The sequence below is a fragment of the Bufo gargarizans genome, chromosome 1, assembly GCF_014858855.1.
Source record: "Bufo gargarizans isolate SCDJY-AF-19 chromosome 1, ASM1485885v1, whole genome shotgun sequence".
Classification (NCBI taxonomy): domain Eukaryota; kingdom Metazoa; phylum Chordata; class Amphibia; order Anura; family Bufonidae; genus Bufo; species Bufo gargarizans.
The window spans coordinates 147,187,794-147,207,008 of record NC_058080.1 but is presented as its reverse complement, the minus strand read 5'-3'; the positions used below and the strand labels follow the sequence as shown (position 1 = coordinate 147,207,008).

At 40.8% G+C, this 19,215-nt stretch overlaps 1 protein-coding gene across 2 annotated transcripts in view; it reads left to right on the top strand.

The window, feature by feature from the left end:
* Nucleotides 1-19,215, top strand: part of SGCZ (sarcoglycan zeta) — a 1,451,138-nt gene that overhangs the window by 1,332,607 nt on the left and 99,316 nt on the right. For both annotated transcript variants that reach the window (XM_044295758.1, XM_044295685.1), the window contains one exon: nt 11,070-11,157. In XM_044295758.1, the coding sequence (XP_044151693.1) occupies nt 11,070-11,157 (88 nt within the window). The remainder of the gene's footprint in view (nt 1-11,069; nt 11,158-19,215) is intronic.

Below are 19,215 nucleotides of genomic sequence, written 5' to 3'. Positions count from 1 at the left end.
GATACAGGAAGTATCCAAACCAGAGAATGTGCCAAATTGCTGGTGAAACCCATATTTCTGAAATACAGGCTAAATTTGATTTAAATACACTGGGGTGTCCCTAAGCACTGACTCTATTTATGGACATAGCTACATATGGAGTCAGAGCAGGGACGCCTAAGCTGAACTAGAGTCCGGACACCCTTCCCTCTTCAGAGCAGGGGGTGCCTGGGGTTCTTCCATTGAGCTTGGGTGCTTGGTAGAACACCCGAGCATCGCAAAGTGTTCTACTTAAGCACACAAGCACTTTGGTGCTCGATCAACACTACTGTCTACGATTGTTTATGACAAACTCTGCCAAAGACAAAAATAAGGACCATTCCTCCTGGTTCTCAGAGACAAAAAATCTTAAGTAAGTCTCCAAACTCTGATTAGTGCACTACGTCTGTCCATTTGTCTGAGGATGAAAAGCAGAAGAAAAAGACAGTTGTACCCCCAGCCGAGTACAGAACGCCTTCCAGAATCTGGACACAAACGGAATCCCACTAGACCACGTCAGAGGGAATGCCATGAAGTTTCACAATGTTGTCAACAAACACTTAAGCAGGTGTTTTAGCATTAGGTAGGCCAGGCAATGCTATAAAGTACACTATTTTACTAAAACGATCAACTGTCTTTCCAGATGAATTAGGCAAATCAGTAATAAAAATCCATAGACAAGTGAGTCCATTGTCTGCATGGGATGGGGAATGGAAGAAGAGATCCAAAAGGTCGAGTATGTGTCACCTTAGCGAGTGCACAGATACTACAGGCAGACACATAGTCCTCAACACACTTACGCAACCCCAGCCACCAGAATCTATGAGAGATAAGGTCGGCAGTGGATCTACTCCCAGGGTGTCCTGTAAAAACCGTACAGTGATGTTCCTCAAACGCCTTCTGACGAAATTCTGATTTATCAAACAATTTCCCAGAGGGGCAAGACTCCGGTGCGTCTCCCTGAGCCTCTAACACCTTCACCTCTAGGTCAGAGTATAGACTCGGATTTTCAAAATCACCACCTTCAGGAAAACTATGTGACAAGGCATCTGCCTTGACGTTCTTAACCCTAAGACGATAAGTGACAATGAAATTGAATCTGGTGAAAAAGAAAGACCATCTGGCCTGCCTCGGGTTCAGTCGTTTAGCCAACTCCAGGTAAGACAGATTTTTGTGATCTGTGAACACCTTGATCGGATGAATCGCCCCTTCCAACCAATGACGCCACTCCTCAAAAGCCAAATTAATGGCCAGCAACTCTGTTACCTACATCATAATTTCTCTCTGCGGCAGAGAGTTTTTTTTAGAGAAAAATGCACCATTTACCAGGTGATGGGCCCTGCGATAAAACTGTTCCTACCCCACCTCGGGCGCGTCAACTTCCACAATGAAAGATTATTGATACATCTGGCTGCACCAATATAGGGGCAGAAGCAAAGCACTTCTTAACCACAGAAAAGGCTCACTTCACTGAATGAGACCACACTGAAACATCCGTCCCTTTCTTAGTCATGTCCGTTAAGGGTTTCACCACTGTCAAATAGTTCTGAACAAATTTTCGGTAATAGTTGGTGAACCCCAAAAACCGCATAAGAGCCTTCAGATTTTCAGGTCGATCCCAGTCCAAAACAGCTTAGACTTTTTCTGGGTCCGTTCAAAAACCTGAAGATGACAGCAGGTAGCCCAAGAATTGCACCTCATGTACAGCAAAAACACACTTCTTTAATATTTGCGTACATTTTATTATCTCTTAAGATCTGTAACACCTGTCTAACATGATCCTGATGAGTCTCCACGTCTGGAGAATAAATAAGAATGTCATCCAAATACACAACAACAAACCTCCCCACCAGGTGATGAAAAATTTAATTCACAAAATGCTGGAAAACCGTAGGAGCATTGGTCAACCCAAAAGGCATGACCAGGTTCTCAAAGTGACCCTCAGGTGTATTAATGCCATCTTCCATTCATCCCCTTCCTTGATCCTGACTAGATTATATGCCCCCCTTAAGTCCAACTTGGAGAACACCTTGGCATTAACAATCTGGTTAAACAAATCAGGAATCAAAGGAAGGGTGTAAGGATCATGGACCGTAATCCGATTGAGCTCACGGAAATCCAGACATTGCCTAAGAGTTACGTCCTTTTTTTTTAGCAAAGAAAAACCCTGCTACCACTGGAGATGGAAGGTCTTATGTGTCCTTTAGCCAAACTCTCGGTAATATACTCTCTCATTGCTGTTCTTAGTTCCAGATAGGTTATGCAAACTAGATATGGCCAACTTAGCACTGGGAATAAGGTTGATAGGACAATCATATTCCCGATGCTGAGTTAGAGGTGCAGAATCAATAGCAAAAATGAAAATACTTTTCTCGAATGCACTTGGAGACAAACCGTGCATACGGACGAATTGAGCATCAATCAGGTTCACCCCTGCCCCACTGTCAATAAACACCTCAATCCCCACAGTTTTGGACTATAGCGCCACCTCGGCAGTGAGGAGAAATCAGGTACTACCAGTCAAAGACAAATACACGTTCTCTGACTCTCTTCTCACCCCTCCAAGAGTCAGATGGGAATTAGACGCCCCATTTTTTTTCTTTTTGATGCTGAATACATGGACATACATCGATAAAATGTCCTTTCTGTCCGCAGAAAAAACACACTCCCTTTCTATGACCAAAATGCTTAAAAGTGGATCCGGGAGTAGCTCCCCCTGACTGCATGGGTTCGTCCCTGTAACGGATCTCTGGCACCCCGATCGGGTACCTCCGTTGATGGATGCTCCTACCGCTTTCCAAGGACTCCAAGCACTCCATTTGACACCATCACCGCCACAGACCCCACAAACCGCCGAAGCTTGGTTGAGGTCTCGCCGTCTCCTACCCACCCTGGACCTATGACAAGGCTCCAGGCTCCAGTGGGTGAACCTCTCCTAAATAATGAGAGCAGGAACAGCTCTTACAAGATCTAGTAGTTATAGCCAGGGGAGTATAGCAAATCTTCAGTGTATAGCAATCCCCAGTGTCGATCAGTTACCCAAACACCAGCCTCAACATGATGAAGGGTAAAACAGCAACTCTTTATTGAACACACAGCATTGACTTATATACACATTTTACAACAAGGGTACCATCCCCGTAGACCTGGTTGGAAACTGAGGACATGACATAGCAGCCAATCCTATACAGTTTAAACACAAAAACTAACCCTATTCAACAAACACAATGGCATTGTCTGTGACGCAATTAACAAACACACTGGCATTGTCTTTGACGCAATCAACAACGAGCATGCAAACAGGCATCTTCACCCCCTCCATAATGAATGAATGGGGAGAGGAGACACATGTGATGGGATTATCTCCTGAGTGCATCATATGGTGATCTACTCATCTACGAGTCGGCTGACGTTATAATCAACCATCTTAATCCCATCACCAACACAATCAGTGGGAGTCCCTTTGTGTGAATCCACACCACGCCCCTCCAATGGGCCATAGGAAATATGTGGCATATAAATTACACACATAAATCAGGGTTCATAGTTCCTTGTAACCCCAAAAGGTCTCAGGGGGTCTCCACAGTTCTCTCAGTCCATAGTCTGCAGGAAGGAGGCTGGCCCTCAGGCTTCTCCAGCAGCCCCAGTGACGGTTCAGTCCGTCACAGTCCCCAGACATAAACCCAGGAGTATCTTCACCCAAAGTGTCAGAGAAAGACAATACGTTATGTAATAGTGCGTCTTGATAGTGGGGGCCCCCAGATATCTCTCTGGCATCTATCAATGTGTACTGCAAGAGACATAGCAGCTTCCAGAGACTCAAGATTCTCATGAAATCCCTGAAAAAATTATGGAGATCCGGATCATTCCACTCAGTATCCGTAGCCCACCTTCTAAACTCAGAGCAATAGATCTCAGCAGAACACTCTCCCTGACGAAGGCCACCTAGCTTTGTCTCAGCCAGGGAGGTCCGATCCGGGTCATTATAGATGAAACACGGAGCTTTAAAAGATTCATCCACCGACCGGAGAGACAGCGATCTGGTAGACAGAGAAAAAGCCCATGAGACAAACCTGGTAACCATCACCACCACTAGGACCAGCAGCCTGTGGTCTCTGGATCTGCGGTTTTGCGGAGGTCAGCTACATCCAAAGACAGCCTCTGCAGCTGTCCAGTTAGTTCAGCAATAGGATCCATGGCTGCATTGAAACAAGCAAAGAAAATGACGGTTTTGGCGGTTTATAATGTCACATTCGGGTGTGGGAAGGAGGGAAGGAGTGAGGTAATAAGGCCTGGAAACTAGGGAAAGGATATGGACACCTCCTAGTAAAACCCTAATCAAAGTCCTGACTAACTACCAGTATGAACATACCCCAGAGGTAGGTGAGTTCATACACAGGAATAACTAATGTTCTAACTCACTCTATAGGACTCTGGTACTAATGTCAGGACTGAGACAACTTGTTCCTCCAAAAGGAAGCACGAACAGGAGTCTCACTCAGGCCCTAATACAAATGACAGGGAAATACAACACACAAAATAACCCAAACAAAATACAAAAGGGAAAGAAAACACTTAACTTCAAGTGGCTTTGGCAGCACCAGAAACTCACACCAGCTATCCACAACTCCAACAGAAGCTATAAACCGCATAGCATAGTGGGAGATACAACAATAAATAGAGAAGGTTAAATGACCATAATAGCCACACCTGGTGAAAGAAGGTGCGGCAAGCACCAGAAACAACACAGACGTCATTTGATCCAAAAGGAAAACATTTGATCCAAAAGGAAAACAACATGCTGCCAGTCTAGCTGATGTCCTGCCACCTGTCGCATGAACGTCCGTGACAGAAATGTACTAAGTCACATTTTTGTGCTCTGCAGAACAACATGATATAAATAATGGAGAGAAACTGATGTCATATTTTTTAACCCTAGTACATTTTGATGAGTTATGAAAATTAACCCTTTAAACATCTGTCCTATTTTAGACTTAGGGATGTGGCAATTCTTTTCATCTCAACTTAAAAAAAAAAAAACTTTTTATCTTTCACTTAACGTAGTCGAATAAGGCTTATTTTGTTGAATCAGTTGTATTTTGGGATTGTTGCAGTGATAGTGGGAAAAAACTTAAATAGTCAGCTGGGCTCAGCAGAGATGTCTCTGTTTTGGGATCTGAGGCTTGGTGTCGTGCTGGAGGGCTGAGAGCCACATACTGGGGAAACAGGCCCCCAAAAGCCTTCTGTAGACTACTGGAGGCAGAACTGCCAGCAAGGTGACTTGTGTTATATGAACTTTCCATTGTGTGTGAATTAACACCAAGACTGCAAAGTTACATGCTGTTTTGTGCAATTGCCTTAAGTGTGAATAAACACTGATGTTTTAAGTTAAGAACTTGTATTTTGCCTCTGTACTGCACCTGCTTACCATATCTACCAGAGCGAAACCCCACAATATATATATATATATATATATATATATATACAGTACAGACCAAAAGTTTGGGCACACCTTCTCATTCAAAGAGTTTTCTTTATTTTCATGACTATGAAAATTGTAGATTCACACTGAAGGCATCACAACTATGAATTAACACATGTGGAATTATATACAAATCAAAAAAGTGTGAAACAACTGAAAATATGTAATATTCTAGGTTCTTCAAAGTAGCCACCTTTTGCTTTGATTACTGCTTTGCACACTCTTGGCATTCTCTTGATGAGCTTTAAGAGGTAGTCACCTGAAATGGTTTTCAATTCACAGGTGTGCCCTGTCAGGTTTAATTGGTGGGATTTCTTGCCTTATAAATGGGGTTGGGACCATCAGTTGCGTTGTGGAGAAGTCAGGTGGATACACAGCTGATAGTCCTACTGAATAGACTGTTACAATTTTTATTATGGCAAGAAAAAAGCAGCTAAGTAAAGAAAAACGAGTGGCCATCATTACTTTAAGAAATTAAGGTCAGTCAGTCCAAAATAATTGGGAAAACTTTAAAAGTGTCCCAAGTGCAGTCACAAAAACCATCAAGCACTACATAAAAACTGTCTCACATGCGGACCGCCCCAGGAAAGGAAGACCAAGAGTCACCTCTGCTGCGGAGGATAAGTTCATCCGAGTCACCAGCCTCAGAAATCGCAGGTTAACAGCAGCTCAGATTAGAGACCAGGTCAATGCCACACAGAGTTCTAGCAGCAGACACATCTCTAGAACAACTGTTAAGAGGAGACTGTGTGAATCATGCCTTCATGGTAGAATATCTGCTAGGAAACCACTGCTAAGGACAGGCAACAAGCAGAAGAGGCTTGTTTGGGCTAAAGAACACAAGGAATGGACATTAGACCAGTGGAAATCTGTGCTTTAGTCTGATGAGTCCAAATTTGAGATCTTTGGTTCCAACCACCGTGTCTTTGTGCGACGAAGAAAATGTGAACGGATGGACTCTACATGCCTGGTTCCCACCGTGAAGCATGGAGGAGGAGGTGTGATGCTGTGGGGGTGCTTTGCTGGTGACACTGTTGGGGATTTATTCAAAATTGAAGGCATACTGAACCAGCATGGCTACCACAGCATCTTGCAGCGGCATGCTATTCCATCCGGTTTGCGTTTAGTTGGACCATCATTTATTTTTCAACAGGACAATGACCCCAAACACACCTCCAGTCTGTGTAAGGGCTACTTGACCTTGAAGGAGAGTGAAGGGGTGCTGCGCCAGATGACCTGGCCTCCACAGTCACCGGACCTGAACACAATCAAGATGGTTTGGGGTGAGCTGGACCGCAGAGTGAAGGCAAAAGGGCAAACAAGTGCTAAGCATCTCTGGGAACTCCTTCAAGACTGTTGGAAGACCATTTCAGGTGACTACCCCTTGAAGCTCATCAAGAGAATGCCAAGAGCAGTAATCAAAGCAAAAGGTGGCTACTTTGAAGAACCTAGAATATGACATTTTTTCAGTTGTTTCACACTTTTTTGTTATGTATATAATTCCACATGTGTTAATTCATAGTTTTGATGCCTTCAGTGTGAATCTACAATTTTCATAGTCATGAAAATAAAGAAAACTCTTTGAATGAGAAGGTGTGTCCAAACTTTTGGTCTGTACTGTATATATATATATATATATATATATATATATATACACTCACCTAAAGAATTATTAGGAACACCTGTTCTATTTCTCATTAATGTAATTATCTAGTCAACTAATCACATGGCAGTTGCTTCAATGCATGTAGGGTTGTGGTCCTGGTCAATGCAATCTCCTGAACTCCAAACTGAATGTCAGAATGGGAAAGAAAGGTGGGCTACAACAGCAGAAGACCCCACTGGGTGCCACTCATCTCCACAACAAATAGGAAAAAGAGGCTACAATTTGCACAAGCTCACCAAAATTGGACCGTTGAAGACTGGAAAAATGTTGCCTGGTCTGATGAGTCTCGATTTCTGTTGAGACATTCAAATGGTAGAGTCCAAATTTGGCGTAAACAGAATGAGAACATGTATCCATCATGCCTTGTTACCACTGTGCAGGCTGGTGGTGGTGGTGTAATGGTGTGGGGGATGTTTTCTGGGCACCTTTAGTGCCAATTGGCCATCATTTAAATGCCACGGGCTACCTGAGCATTGTTTCTGACCATGTCCAGCCCTTCATGACCACCATGTACCCATCCTCTGATGGCTACTTCCAGCAGGATAATGCACCATGTCACAAAGCTTGAATCATTTCAAATTGGTTTCTTGAACATGAAAATGAATTCACTGTACTAAAATGGCCGCCACAGTCGCCAGATCTCAACCCAATAGAGCATCTTTGGGATGTGGTGGAATGGGAGCTTCGTGCCCTGGATGTGCATCCCTCAAATCTCCATCAACTGCAAGATGCTATCCTATCAATATGGGCCAACATTTCCAAAGAATGTTATCAGCACCTTGTTGAATCAATGCCACGTAGAATTAAGGCAGTTCTGAAGGCAAAAGGGGGTCCAACACTATATTAGTATGGTGTTCCTAATAATTCTTTAGGTGAGTGTATATACACAGTATATATTGCTTAAATTGCAAACCCAATCCCAAAAAGTTTAGGACGCCATATAAAAAGTAAGTAAATATAAATAAAAACATATTGCATGTATTTGCAAATCTCATAGTCCTATATTAACAGAATATAGAACACAGATGTTGATAGTGAAACATTTTACAATTTTATCAAAATTTAACTCATTTAAAACTTGATGGCAGCAACAAATTTCAAAAAAAGTTGGGAGAGGGACAATAAATGGCTGGAAAAGTAATTTTTACTAATAAAAAAACAAGTGGAGGAGCAACTAAGTCACATGGCTAGGTATAAAAAGAGCATATTAGATAGACTCTACCAGAAGTTGCCATCACCAATCTGCAAAAATGCTTGTCTGAAAATTGCAGAAGAATTCCAGAAAAATAACTGTGATTAACCTACGTATACAATACAATACATAATATCATCAAAAGATTTAGAGAATCTGGAGAAATCTATGAGAGCAAGGGACAAGGCTAACAGTCAATATATATAGGCCCTCAGGTGGTACTTTATTAAAACCAGGCATGATTCTGTACTGGAAATTACTGTATAGGCTCAGGAACACTTCCAGAAATCATTGTCTATGAAAACTGTTCACTGTGCAAATGTAGGTTAAAGCCGTTTCATGCAAAGAACAAGCTGTATGTTAACATAATCCAGAAACACCACCGTCTTCTCTGGTCCAAAGCTTATTTAAAATGGACTGAGACAAAATGGAAAACTGTTCTTTGGTCAGCTAAAGCAACATTTTTAATTATTTTTGCACGGACATCATGTTCTGCGGAAAGAGGCACTATCCAGCTTGTTATGAATGCACAGTTCAAAATCCTGCATCTCTGATGGAATGGTGTTGCATTAGTGTCTATGGCATGTTTCGCTCACACATCTGGAAATCCACTATCAAGTCTGAACAGTATATAGAATTTTTAGAACAACATGTGCTCTCATCTGGAAAACTCTTTCAGGGAAGGCCTTAAAATTTTAACATGCCAATGCTAAACCACATGCAGAAGTAGAGTCTGGGTACCAAACTGGCCTGTCCGCAGTCCAGTTTCACCAACAGAAAACATGTTGGTCGTAATGAAACTGTCAAAGAAAACCCAGGACTATTTAGCAGCTAGAATCCTATATCAGACAAGAATGGGACAACATTCCTCTCCCAGAACCCCAGCAATTGATCTTCTCACTTCTCAGATGTTTACAGACTGTTAAAAGAGAAGATGCTACACAATGGTAGACATGGCCCCGTTGCAACGTTTTTGAGACAAATTGCTGCCATCAAGTTCCAAATGAATTAATTTTTGTAATAGAATGCTAAAATGTCTCACTTTCAACATCTGATATGTGTTCTGTGTTCATACTGTATATGGTGATGGAAAGAAGAAAAAAGCAACACATTTGACAAAACCCCTGCTAGTAGGGAAACAGAAAGAATTATGATGTAAAGTAAGAAGATACAGTCATGGCCAAAAGTGTTGGCTCAGAAAATTATTGCAATTACAGTTGTGTTCAAAATAATGGAAGTCAGACATTACTAACTTGATCAATCACTGTTTTTGGTAGAAATGATATTTCTACATGGCAAATAATTTACTAGCAGGTGTAGTAGAGTAATATAAACCCAATAGACCCAACAGTCATGACATGCATGCTGCTGATTCTGTGTAATTTAATCACTTTTTGAAAGGGGCATGTTCAAAATAATAGCAGTGTGGAGTTCACACATATATCCTCAGGGTCTTAATCTGAGGAAAGAACTGATATATTTTTATTAATACTGTTGTAATCCAACATGTACAAGTGAATAATAGCCATTATTTTGTTTTCACTGATAGTTACAAGAGGATGTCCTAGTAATTTAGATGTGTTCTTATTTTTATACCTATTTTTCATGTTTGACTTTTTATCCCATTCACACTATGCAGGTGACGCCCCCCCCCCCCCCCCCCCCCCATTGTTGGTCAGGGGAGTTGATCTTTTGGCAGTCCATACAGTTACGACTAAGAACGCTATAGTTTGAAACGCGTCAATTGTGCAGTGGTATAAGGTGGAGTCCACATGCTGTAATTTGTTACCGAAAATAAAGACGAAGCAACAAAACGATTTACAAATGATGGAACTTTCTTTACGTTGTTCATAAAAGCAAACACTAGCTAATACTTTAGTTTTCTATGTGAATTCTCACCTACAGCAATGGTTTTTGTATCAATTAATTCTCTTGTAAGTCACTAAGTACTAAAATATCAGAAAGATTTTTCCTGTAGAGTTATATAGCAACAATACAGGAATGCGCTGAATGGCAACTGCAATTCTTAAACCTATCATCACTGTCCACCCACTACACTTATGAATCCATTATGTGCCAGTCACGGCACTGTTTTCCCATCCATTGTAGGATAAAATGTAAACTTATCAAGCTCTCCACACTACTGCAAATCCCTACATTTATTCTCTTATTTCTTTTTACCAACCAACTAATGCCTTCCATTCTGCTATGAGCTAAGACTGATATTCTCCATAAGCTGAACTCCCGTCTCCAAGACTTCTCTCCAGCTTCTCTCACTAGTTCTCTGGAATGAGCTTTTCTAGACAATCAGGTTAATTCCCAACACCCATTGCTTTAAGTGTGCCCTAAAACACATTTTTGGGGTCTTTCACATTTCTTAACCTAACCCTTCTCTATTAACCTCCTAGTACAGTAATCCTTGGAACTTGATCCCCTCATCCATATTCACTGTACTCCAGCTAGGTTGTAATCCAACCTATTTCTCCATAGATTGTTAGATCTTGTGAGCAAGGTCCTTGCTCCCATCAATTTAATAGTTGATCAGTTTGTTACTCTGTCATGTCTAATTTTGTTTGTATCCTTTGATTAGTAAAATGCTGGTGCTATATAAAGATATATATTTATATATATTTTTTTGTCATACGTTGTCACTTACCATATTGCAGGTTGTTTTTTGTGCAGACTTTCAAAATGTTTCTTCTATGTTGTAGGACAGTCCACTGGTGTTACAGTCAGACAGAAATGTAACAGTGAATGCAAGAAACCAGAACGGCCATCTAACAGGTCAAATGATAGTAGGTGAGTTTTCTCTTCTATTCCTCAAATATTATTTTATTATTTTATTTATTAACATAAACATATCAATACAATAACAACTGTACAGATGGAGTACAGTGCATTACATGCAGTACAGGTAACAGCAGTACATTGCATGCACCAAAGGTAGATAGTGGTGGAGTAAATGTAGTACAGGTAGATAACCGTGCAATGCATGTATTACAGGTAGAGAGCAGCACGGTACAATCAGCACAGGTATATTGCGGTACAGTCGCACAGGTAAAGAACAGTGCAATAAATATAGTATAGATAGATAACAGTACGCTAGATATTGCTCTGTATTGTATTGCAAAGATTTGCTATTAGAGATCCAATCAGGCATGCTCTTCAGTAATGTGGTGCACTGATTCACAGTTATTTAACCAGTACATTGCCTGTTCTGTTTGATTGCATCTTCCAAATAATATGCCTCAGATCCGCACCACCTTAAGCATTGTAAATTGAATCTGGCTTCAATTTATAATGAGCCAGAAAAGATCATTGTAAATAGAAACTACTGGAACCTGCAGGCACCATTGTATAGGGTGTCAGATCCCTTTTGCTGGTGCCTGCTATATCAGCACACCATTTAATTTCACATAAATCATTTCACTGAGCTTTATTCCTACATTTGAAACCAAATAATAAATGGCCTGCTGAACCATGAAAACTGTGTTACAGTATTTGTCAGATTATTATTTCAATCTGTCTTCCAACAATTATTGTAGACAGATGATATACAGACTTCCGAAACCATGAAAAGGGTATAAAGATTTGACTTTTCTTGCATTTTTCCAACTGACATTTAGACACATCATTAATTTTAAATAGCCTGTGCCATCTTGCAAGCGAATGGTTGAAAGACATAAAAGTCAAGAGGGATTTTAATAGAATTGTGTAGGTTTAATGTAGTAACTGCGATCCATATAATTTAAAATGCACATTGATTAATCAGCTAAAGTTTCTTAGGATTTTTCTTTTCTTGTTATGGCATGGCGAATGTTCTGAAGTAATTAAACTGCCTGTCAATGTAACATGTATAGCTATTAATAGGTCTAAAAATCATTGATGTTATTTCCCATTAATAGAAAGGCTTGAGTCACAAACTGAGGAATGAATGCCACATGGATTTGTTCCTTGTAATGAAAGCTCGTGATAAAAATATCAGCAAAGCTAAAATACACATGTTAGCGGGTTTACTATGACAAATACTGCAAGCTGTCTTTTAGTTTTATTTGTACAGATAAATGCTAGCCTTTCTAGACAACATAGCCTGCATATATTAGGCTGCAAAGAGATATGTTCACATCCAGCCTTTGACGACACACTACAATGTAGTGTGTTACCTTTACCTTTTTATAATATATAGTTATTATTATATTGTTGTTAACCCTTTCATGACCAAAGGTCATTGATGCCCCAGTGTCCAGGTCAAAATTTACAAATCTGACATGCGTCACTTTAAGTGGTAATAGCTTTGGAACACTTTTACTTATCCATGCCATTCTGAGATTGTTTTCTCGTGACACATTGTACTTCATGACAGTCATAAATTTGAGTCAATATATATCTCCTTTTTTTGGAAAAAATCCCAAATTTACCAAAAAATTGTAAAAATTAGCAATTTTCTAAATTTCAATTTCTCTGCTTCTAAAACAGAAAGTGTTACCTCATAAAAAATTTATTACATAACATTCCCCATATGTCTACTTTATGTTGGCATCATTTTGGAAACATTATTTAAATTTTTTAGGACATTACAAGGTTTAGAAGTTTAGAAGCAATTCTTAACATTTTTAAGAAAATTTCCAAAACCCACTTTTTAAGGACCAGTTCAGGTCTGAAGTCACTTTGTGTGGCTTACATAGTGGAACCCCCCCATAAATGACCCCATTGTAGAAACTACACCCCTCAAGTTACTTAAAACCAATTTTACAAACATTATTAACCCTTTAGGTGTTCCACAAGAATTAAAGGAAAATGGAGATGAAATTTCTAAATCTCACTTTTTTAGCAGATTTTCAATTTTATTACATTTTTTTCTTTAACACATTAAGGGTTAACAGCCAAACAAAACTCAATATTTATTACTCTGATTCTGCGGTTTACAGACACACCCCACATGTGGTCGTAAACTGATGTAAGGGCGCACGGCAGGGCGCAGAAGGAAAGGAACACTGTATGGTTTTTGGAAGGCAGATTTTGCTGGATTGGTTTTCTGAACGCCATATGTTTTTTATTTTTATACCGATCGTCTTGTGCAGTGGCTCATTTTTTGCAGAAAGAGTTGAAGTTTTTATTGGTACCATTTTTGGGTACATAGGATTTTTTGATCATTCATTATTACACTTTATGGGACAAGGTGGCCAAAAAATTGGCTGTTTTGGAACAGTTTTTTTTTTGTTTTTTTTACAGCGTTCATCTGAGGGGTTAGGTCATGTGACAGTTTTATAGAGCAGATCATTACGGACGTGGCAATACCCAATATGTATACTTTTTCTTATTTATTTAAGTTTTACACAATAATAGCATTTCTGAAACCAAAAAAATGATGTTTTAGTGTCTCCATAGTCTGAGAGCCATAGCTTTTTTATTTTTTGGGTGATTGTCTTAAATATGGGCTCATTTTTTGCGGGATGAGGTAACGGTTTGATTGGTACTATTTTGGGGTATAGTCGCCTTTTTTGATCGCTTGGTGTTGCACTTTTTGTGATGTAAGGTGACAAAAATGGCTTATTTTTTACACCGTTTTTATTTTTTATGGTGTTTATTGGACGGGGTTGATGATGTGATATATTTATAGAGATGGTCGTTACGGACACGGTGACACCTAATATGTGTGGTTTTTGTTTTGTTTTTTGTTTTTTTTTTATAGGAAAAGTAAATTTATTTTTTACATTTTTATTTTTTTACTTTTATTATTTTCACATTTTTTTTATCAGTTCCCTCTTGGATCTTGAAGATCCATTGAGGCTGATGGTTGTACTATTCTTTGCAATGCTCTTGCATTGCAAAGTCTAATACAATCAGATGCCTGTAGGTGGCAGCACTGGACGCCTATACCATGGCAACCGGACGCCTTTGCAAAGCGTCCGGTTGCCATGGCAACCATCGGGCGCTGCGATCGCAGCAGCCCTGATGGTTGAGAGAGAGGGAGCCCCCTCCCTCTATTAACCTCATGGATGCCGCTACTGCGGCATCTATGGGGTTACAGCAGTGTCAGCATAGAGCTGACACATGCTGCTGATGGCGGCGGCTCAGGAATGGAGCCGCCGCCATCACACACACAAGGGGGACCGCATCGGGGGCAGGGGACAGCGGACAGCGCTGGAAACGGGGATAGGGGGACAGCATTTTACTTACAGATGGGGGCAGGAGGGGGCGGACCGCATCGGGGGGGGGGTAAGCATAAGAATATTGACAAGAAGGGGGCACAGATCGGGGCAGAAGGGGCGGACCGCATCGGGGGGCAGATCAAGAACAAGGAGCACAGATCGGGGGCTTCAAGGGGGCACAGATCGGGGGCTTCAGGACACATTACCGATTTCAGGCTCTGATCTGCAGAGCGCAGATCAGAGCCTGAAACCGGCATTTTAACACTGACGTGATCCGATTGGTTAGTCTGCACAGACTAACCAATCGGATCGATTGCCGGCAAGGGACCACTCTGATTGGTCCCTTGCCAGCATTTCTGCACTTTATGCTGTCCGTGACGGCAGCAGGGCAGTAGCAGAAGCTTTAATCCAAGCGTTTTGCAGCGCTTGGATTAAAGAGCTGCCAGAACGTTTATATACGTGGTAGCTGCACGGGGTATGTGCAGCTATCACGTATATATACAGATTGCAGACGTGAAGGGGTTAATATTACCCTTGATTGAAAGATACACATACGGTGGCCACAATGTGGTCATTAATTGGTGGTAAAACTGCATGACAATCAGGCCGCTACATGTGTCTGCATCCTTATTATTATCATTGTCAATTAACTTCTTAATCACTAAACCTGTTGGGGCCTTAATGACACGATACATCATTTTTTGCAACAACACTTTAGGCACCTTTTGTGGTTCCTATAATAGATAATAGTATGTATTTACACACAAATGTGTCCTTTCTGACTTTGCTGCTTTACTCAACATATCATGTTGGAGACATGTGGAGACATGTGGAGTGAGAAGATCAACATAAAAAAATACTAATTTTGCGATACTATATCAACAGATGTCATTCCTATATGTAGCCATCCAGTGGTTGTTCTGGGAATTGTAGTCTATCAGGAGATTTGCCACAGCCGCTGGTGATGCCACAGCATCATTAGCAACAGGATGCAATGCTCTCTCTCCCCACAGCGGGCGTGTGCTGGAGGAGACTAGCAGTGGGGCTGATTGCTCAGCTGATCTATTCCTGTATGTTAGTGTTCTTACTAATGGAGCGCTGAGTCATGGACCTATCAGGTTGTGCTCTATTTAAATCCCTGCTGGCAATACACACTTGCTGTGCTCCAGTTGCTTTTGTGGTTTTGGATTGTTGCGTGAATTGAACTTCTCTCTCTGCTTTGTGATTTTGTACAGTTTCCCTCCCAGTTTTGACCCTTGGCTTGGCTACGTGTGACCACCCTCAACTCTTTGATTTGGTACTGTATTGACCTCCCGGCTTTGACCGTTTTCTGCATGACCTTTCTTTATGTGTTTGTTCTGGGTTCCAGTTGTGCGAACAGGTCCCTGCAGTTTTTACCATGGGTGTTTGGTTTGGCTTCCTGCTCTTACCAGCATAGGGACAGTCGATCAGTTGTGGACTCGCCGCTTAGGGCTTGCTCTGCAAGTAGGCAGGGACAGTGGGTTGGGTGCAAGTCAGAACTCACCGTGTAAGTGTGTTTTCCTGCCTACTGTGCTGACAATCTGCATGACAAATCAAATTTTATATTACCGATTACTGATTAATTGTAACATTTTTGCAGATTTTTATTTTTTATACACAATTTTTAAATCCCATTAAGAGATTACTATTTTGCTTATTTATTTTATAGAGATAACTAGAGATGAGCGCAGTTTTGAAGAATTCAATTCAGCCGGTTTACCGAAGTTTGCTAAGAAATTCAATTAGTTACAAATACAGATGAGCGAACCCTTTGGAAGTTCTGGTTCACCAGGTTTGGCAGAACTTCAGGTCAAACTTCGGCTTTGACTTCGGGGACCCAAACTTCACTTTATTATTTTCCGTTATAACATGGTTACATCAGAAAATAATAACATTCTCAAGACAGAATGCATAAGAATATGGCCATTTAGGAGTTAAAAAAGAAAAATAACTCATCCATAACTCATCCACTTGATCGCAGCAGTCTCTTTTATCTTAATTCAGCAGGACCTGCCAATTAGAATGTGGTACAATTGGTCTACATAAGGTTGAACTTGATAGGAAAAAGGTTGAACTTGATGAGCCTGTGTCTTTATTCAACCCATGCAACTATTTAACTAAAGCATATAAAAACAGCGGTAAATCACTTACATATATCACGTATTGCTGGTATAAAATGGCATAAAATGTAATGAAAACCTTATTTCTGTCACAAACAACTTGAATATTTTTTTTTTTTTACTTTTATGAGCAAGCATACTTCTTGAAATTAATTTCCTGTTCAATTAAGCGAATTGTTAAAAAAAAATTGATTTGTGGGCGAATCGATTTTACCCAAATCTAATTTACTGAAATCTCTGAGGTCTCCCACGACTCATATTTTTCCTATCTAGTCTTTCTCTGTCTTTAAAAAAAAAAAAAAATTCTCTTTCTTTTCTTCCCATCTCTTTTAAGCTCTTTAATGCAATGATAGCAGTAGCAATTAATGTCAGAGTGACACTGACATATATAGCTGGTATAACATGGTTGATGGCAGTGACAAACAGTGCATTTAAAAACGCAATGAACCTTTTGTACTGTACATGTTATGATTTTTTAAACCAATATATTTTTAACAAATGTTCCAAAAATATCTCTTATTTGGGTCAGATGGTGTTCAAACACACATAGTGTTATAGTAAAGAACTGTGGATTGTTCTTAACAAGTGGTTCAAAAATTATGCCTTAATGGGGCAGATGCCTGCCCCTGTTTATAAACAAATGGTCATGTTGGAATAAACAGTGGATTGTTATGAACAAGACTTGAAAAATGCTCCCTTTAATTTTGAAAGCAGTAAAGTGTGAATTTGGAAACAGTAAGGTCTTAGGTGTTTAGGTAATATGGGCATATGACAGTAATAGCAGCAGGAACAGTTACAGCATAGCACATAAAAGATAAGACAATAGATGTGTGTGGGTATGTAGGTGTAACAATAGTAGCAGAAGTGGAAGCCAAATGTAGAGGCAAAAAGGGGAGTGGGAAGTACAGCAGTGTTGGCAGCAGCTATACAGTATAAAACATGATAGTACGCAGGCAGGCAGACAGTGGCAGTGGCATGATGAGGCTGGTGATCAATGGCCACCATCAACAATGGCAGATGTTTCTGGAGGTGTGTGAAAATTCTCAAGGATCCATGCCTGATCTATTTTGACATAAGTGATGTTATCTACTCTAGCAGAGGACAAAATTGTGCATTTGGGCATGACAATGTCACTTGCCACAATGAAAGCCTTTTCTGAGATGACACTGGAACCTGGACAAGACAGTACAGTGAGAGCAAACTGGGCCAATATCAGTCACTGCTTCAATATGCCTGCCCAGGAGTTCCTGGGGTTAGAGAACACAGTATGTGCCAGAGAAAGGCCACAGACCAGGTAGGACTGAGCCTGGATATTCAGACAGTAAGTCTCAGTTTGCTGATATATGTAAGCCTGACGAGGCACATGAAAGTAATGTTCCATTATGAGACTAAACTGACTGCTGCTGTGGCTTCTTCTGTATGTGGTAGCAGAAATGAGGGGGGGGGGGGGGGTACTCAGCACAGGGCAGAGAAGGACCTCCTGGTCAGACAGCAGATGGCAGGTATCTGCTCACCTAGTGTATCCTGGTAATACAGCAATTTGACATTCATTTTGGCAACAGAAAAACATTACCCCAATTTGCTTTAAAAGTAAGGCTCAAAAGACATGGCTATCAAGAAGCATCAGTTTGTTTGAGGTTAACCATACACATATCAGTAGGTAAGCAAGCAAGCATACAGTTTGCCATTCTCACTGATGTGCCAGAGTACACAGTTCTTTCCAGTTCCACTCCCACTGGGATGATTGGTTGTCATGGCCAACAACTTCTCCTCCTCCAATGGTAGCTCCTCATCCTCCTCCTCTAACTCCTTCTCCATGACACTTGGTTTTAATGGATCCCCAACACCTACAGGGTGGGCAGTAAGATGTGTAAGCTGTTCGTCTTCTGCCGTCTCTTGTTGCATTAGCTCTAATGTAACAAGAGGATGACATTGTTGATGCTGCATTTGTCCCTACTTAAAAATCTCTTCAATGGGCATGAGTAAGTGACACATCTCTGATGAGCTGCCCCTGTCTGACTTCAAAACAACAAATGCTCCCTGCTGCAATTGTGTGGTGCATGATGAAATCATCACTTTTAAGGATATGGACACCTTTGTAAAAAAAATAAAAATAATTACACTAATTAATTTATTTTGTGGATAAATTCATTTCTCCAATTGGTTCTATTTATCTATCTTTTTTTCATTTTGATCTATAGCCTGCTGTGCTTCTTATGTACAGCAGGCTGCTCTCAGTGGATTTACAGAGAATCTATCATCTGACAGATTCTGTGTAACCACTTCTTGCTCGCATTGTCTCTCTCTCTCCCTCCTCCTCCCCCCTTCAATTTAGGATGGCAGAGCGGTGCAGACTGTCAGCTGTAACATACAACTGACAGTCTGCTTCAAAATGCAGACATAACCCCCTTCCATGTCACGGTCCTTAGGGACTGCTGTATGGAAGGGGCTAACCATCGGGTCGCTGCTCTGCTGTGTCAGCGGCCTGATGCTGCGGCATTAACCCCCTCTTCTTGATGCTCTTTAGTATGGAGTCATAACTCTCTTCTGCCCCCTTCCCACCT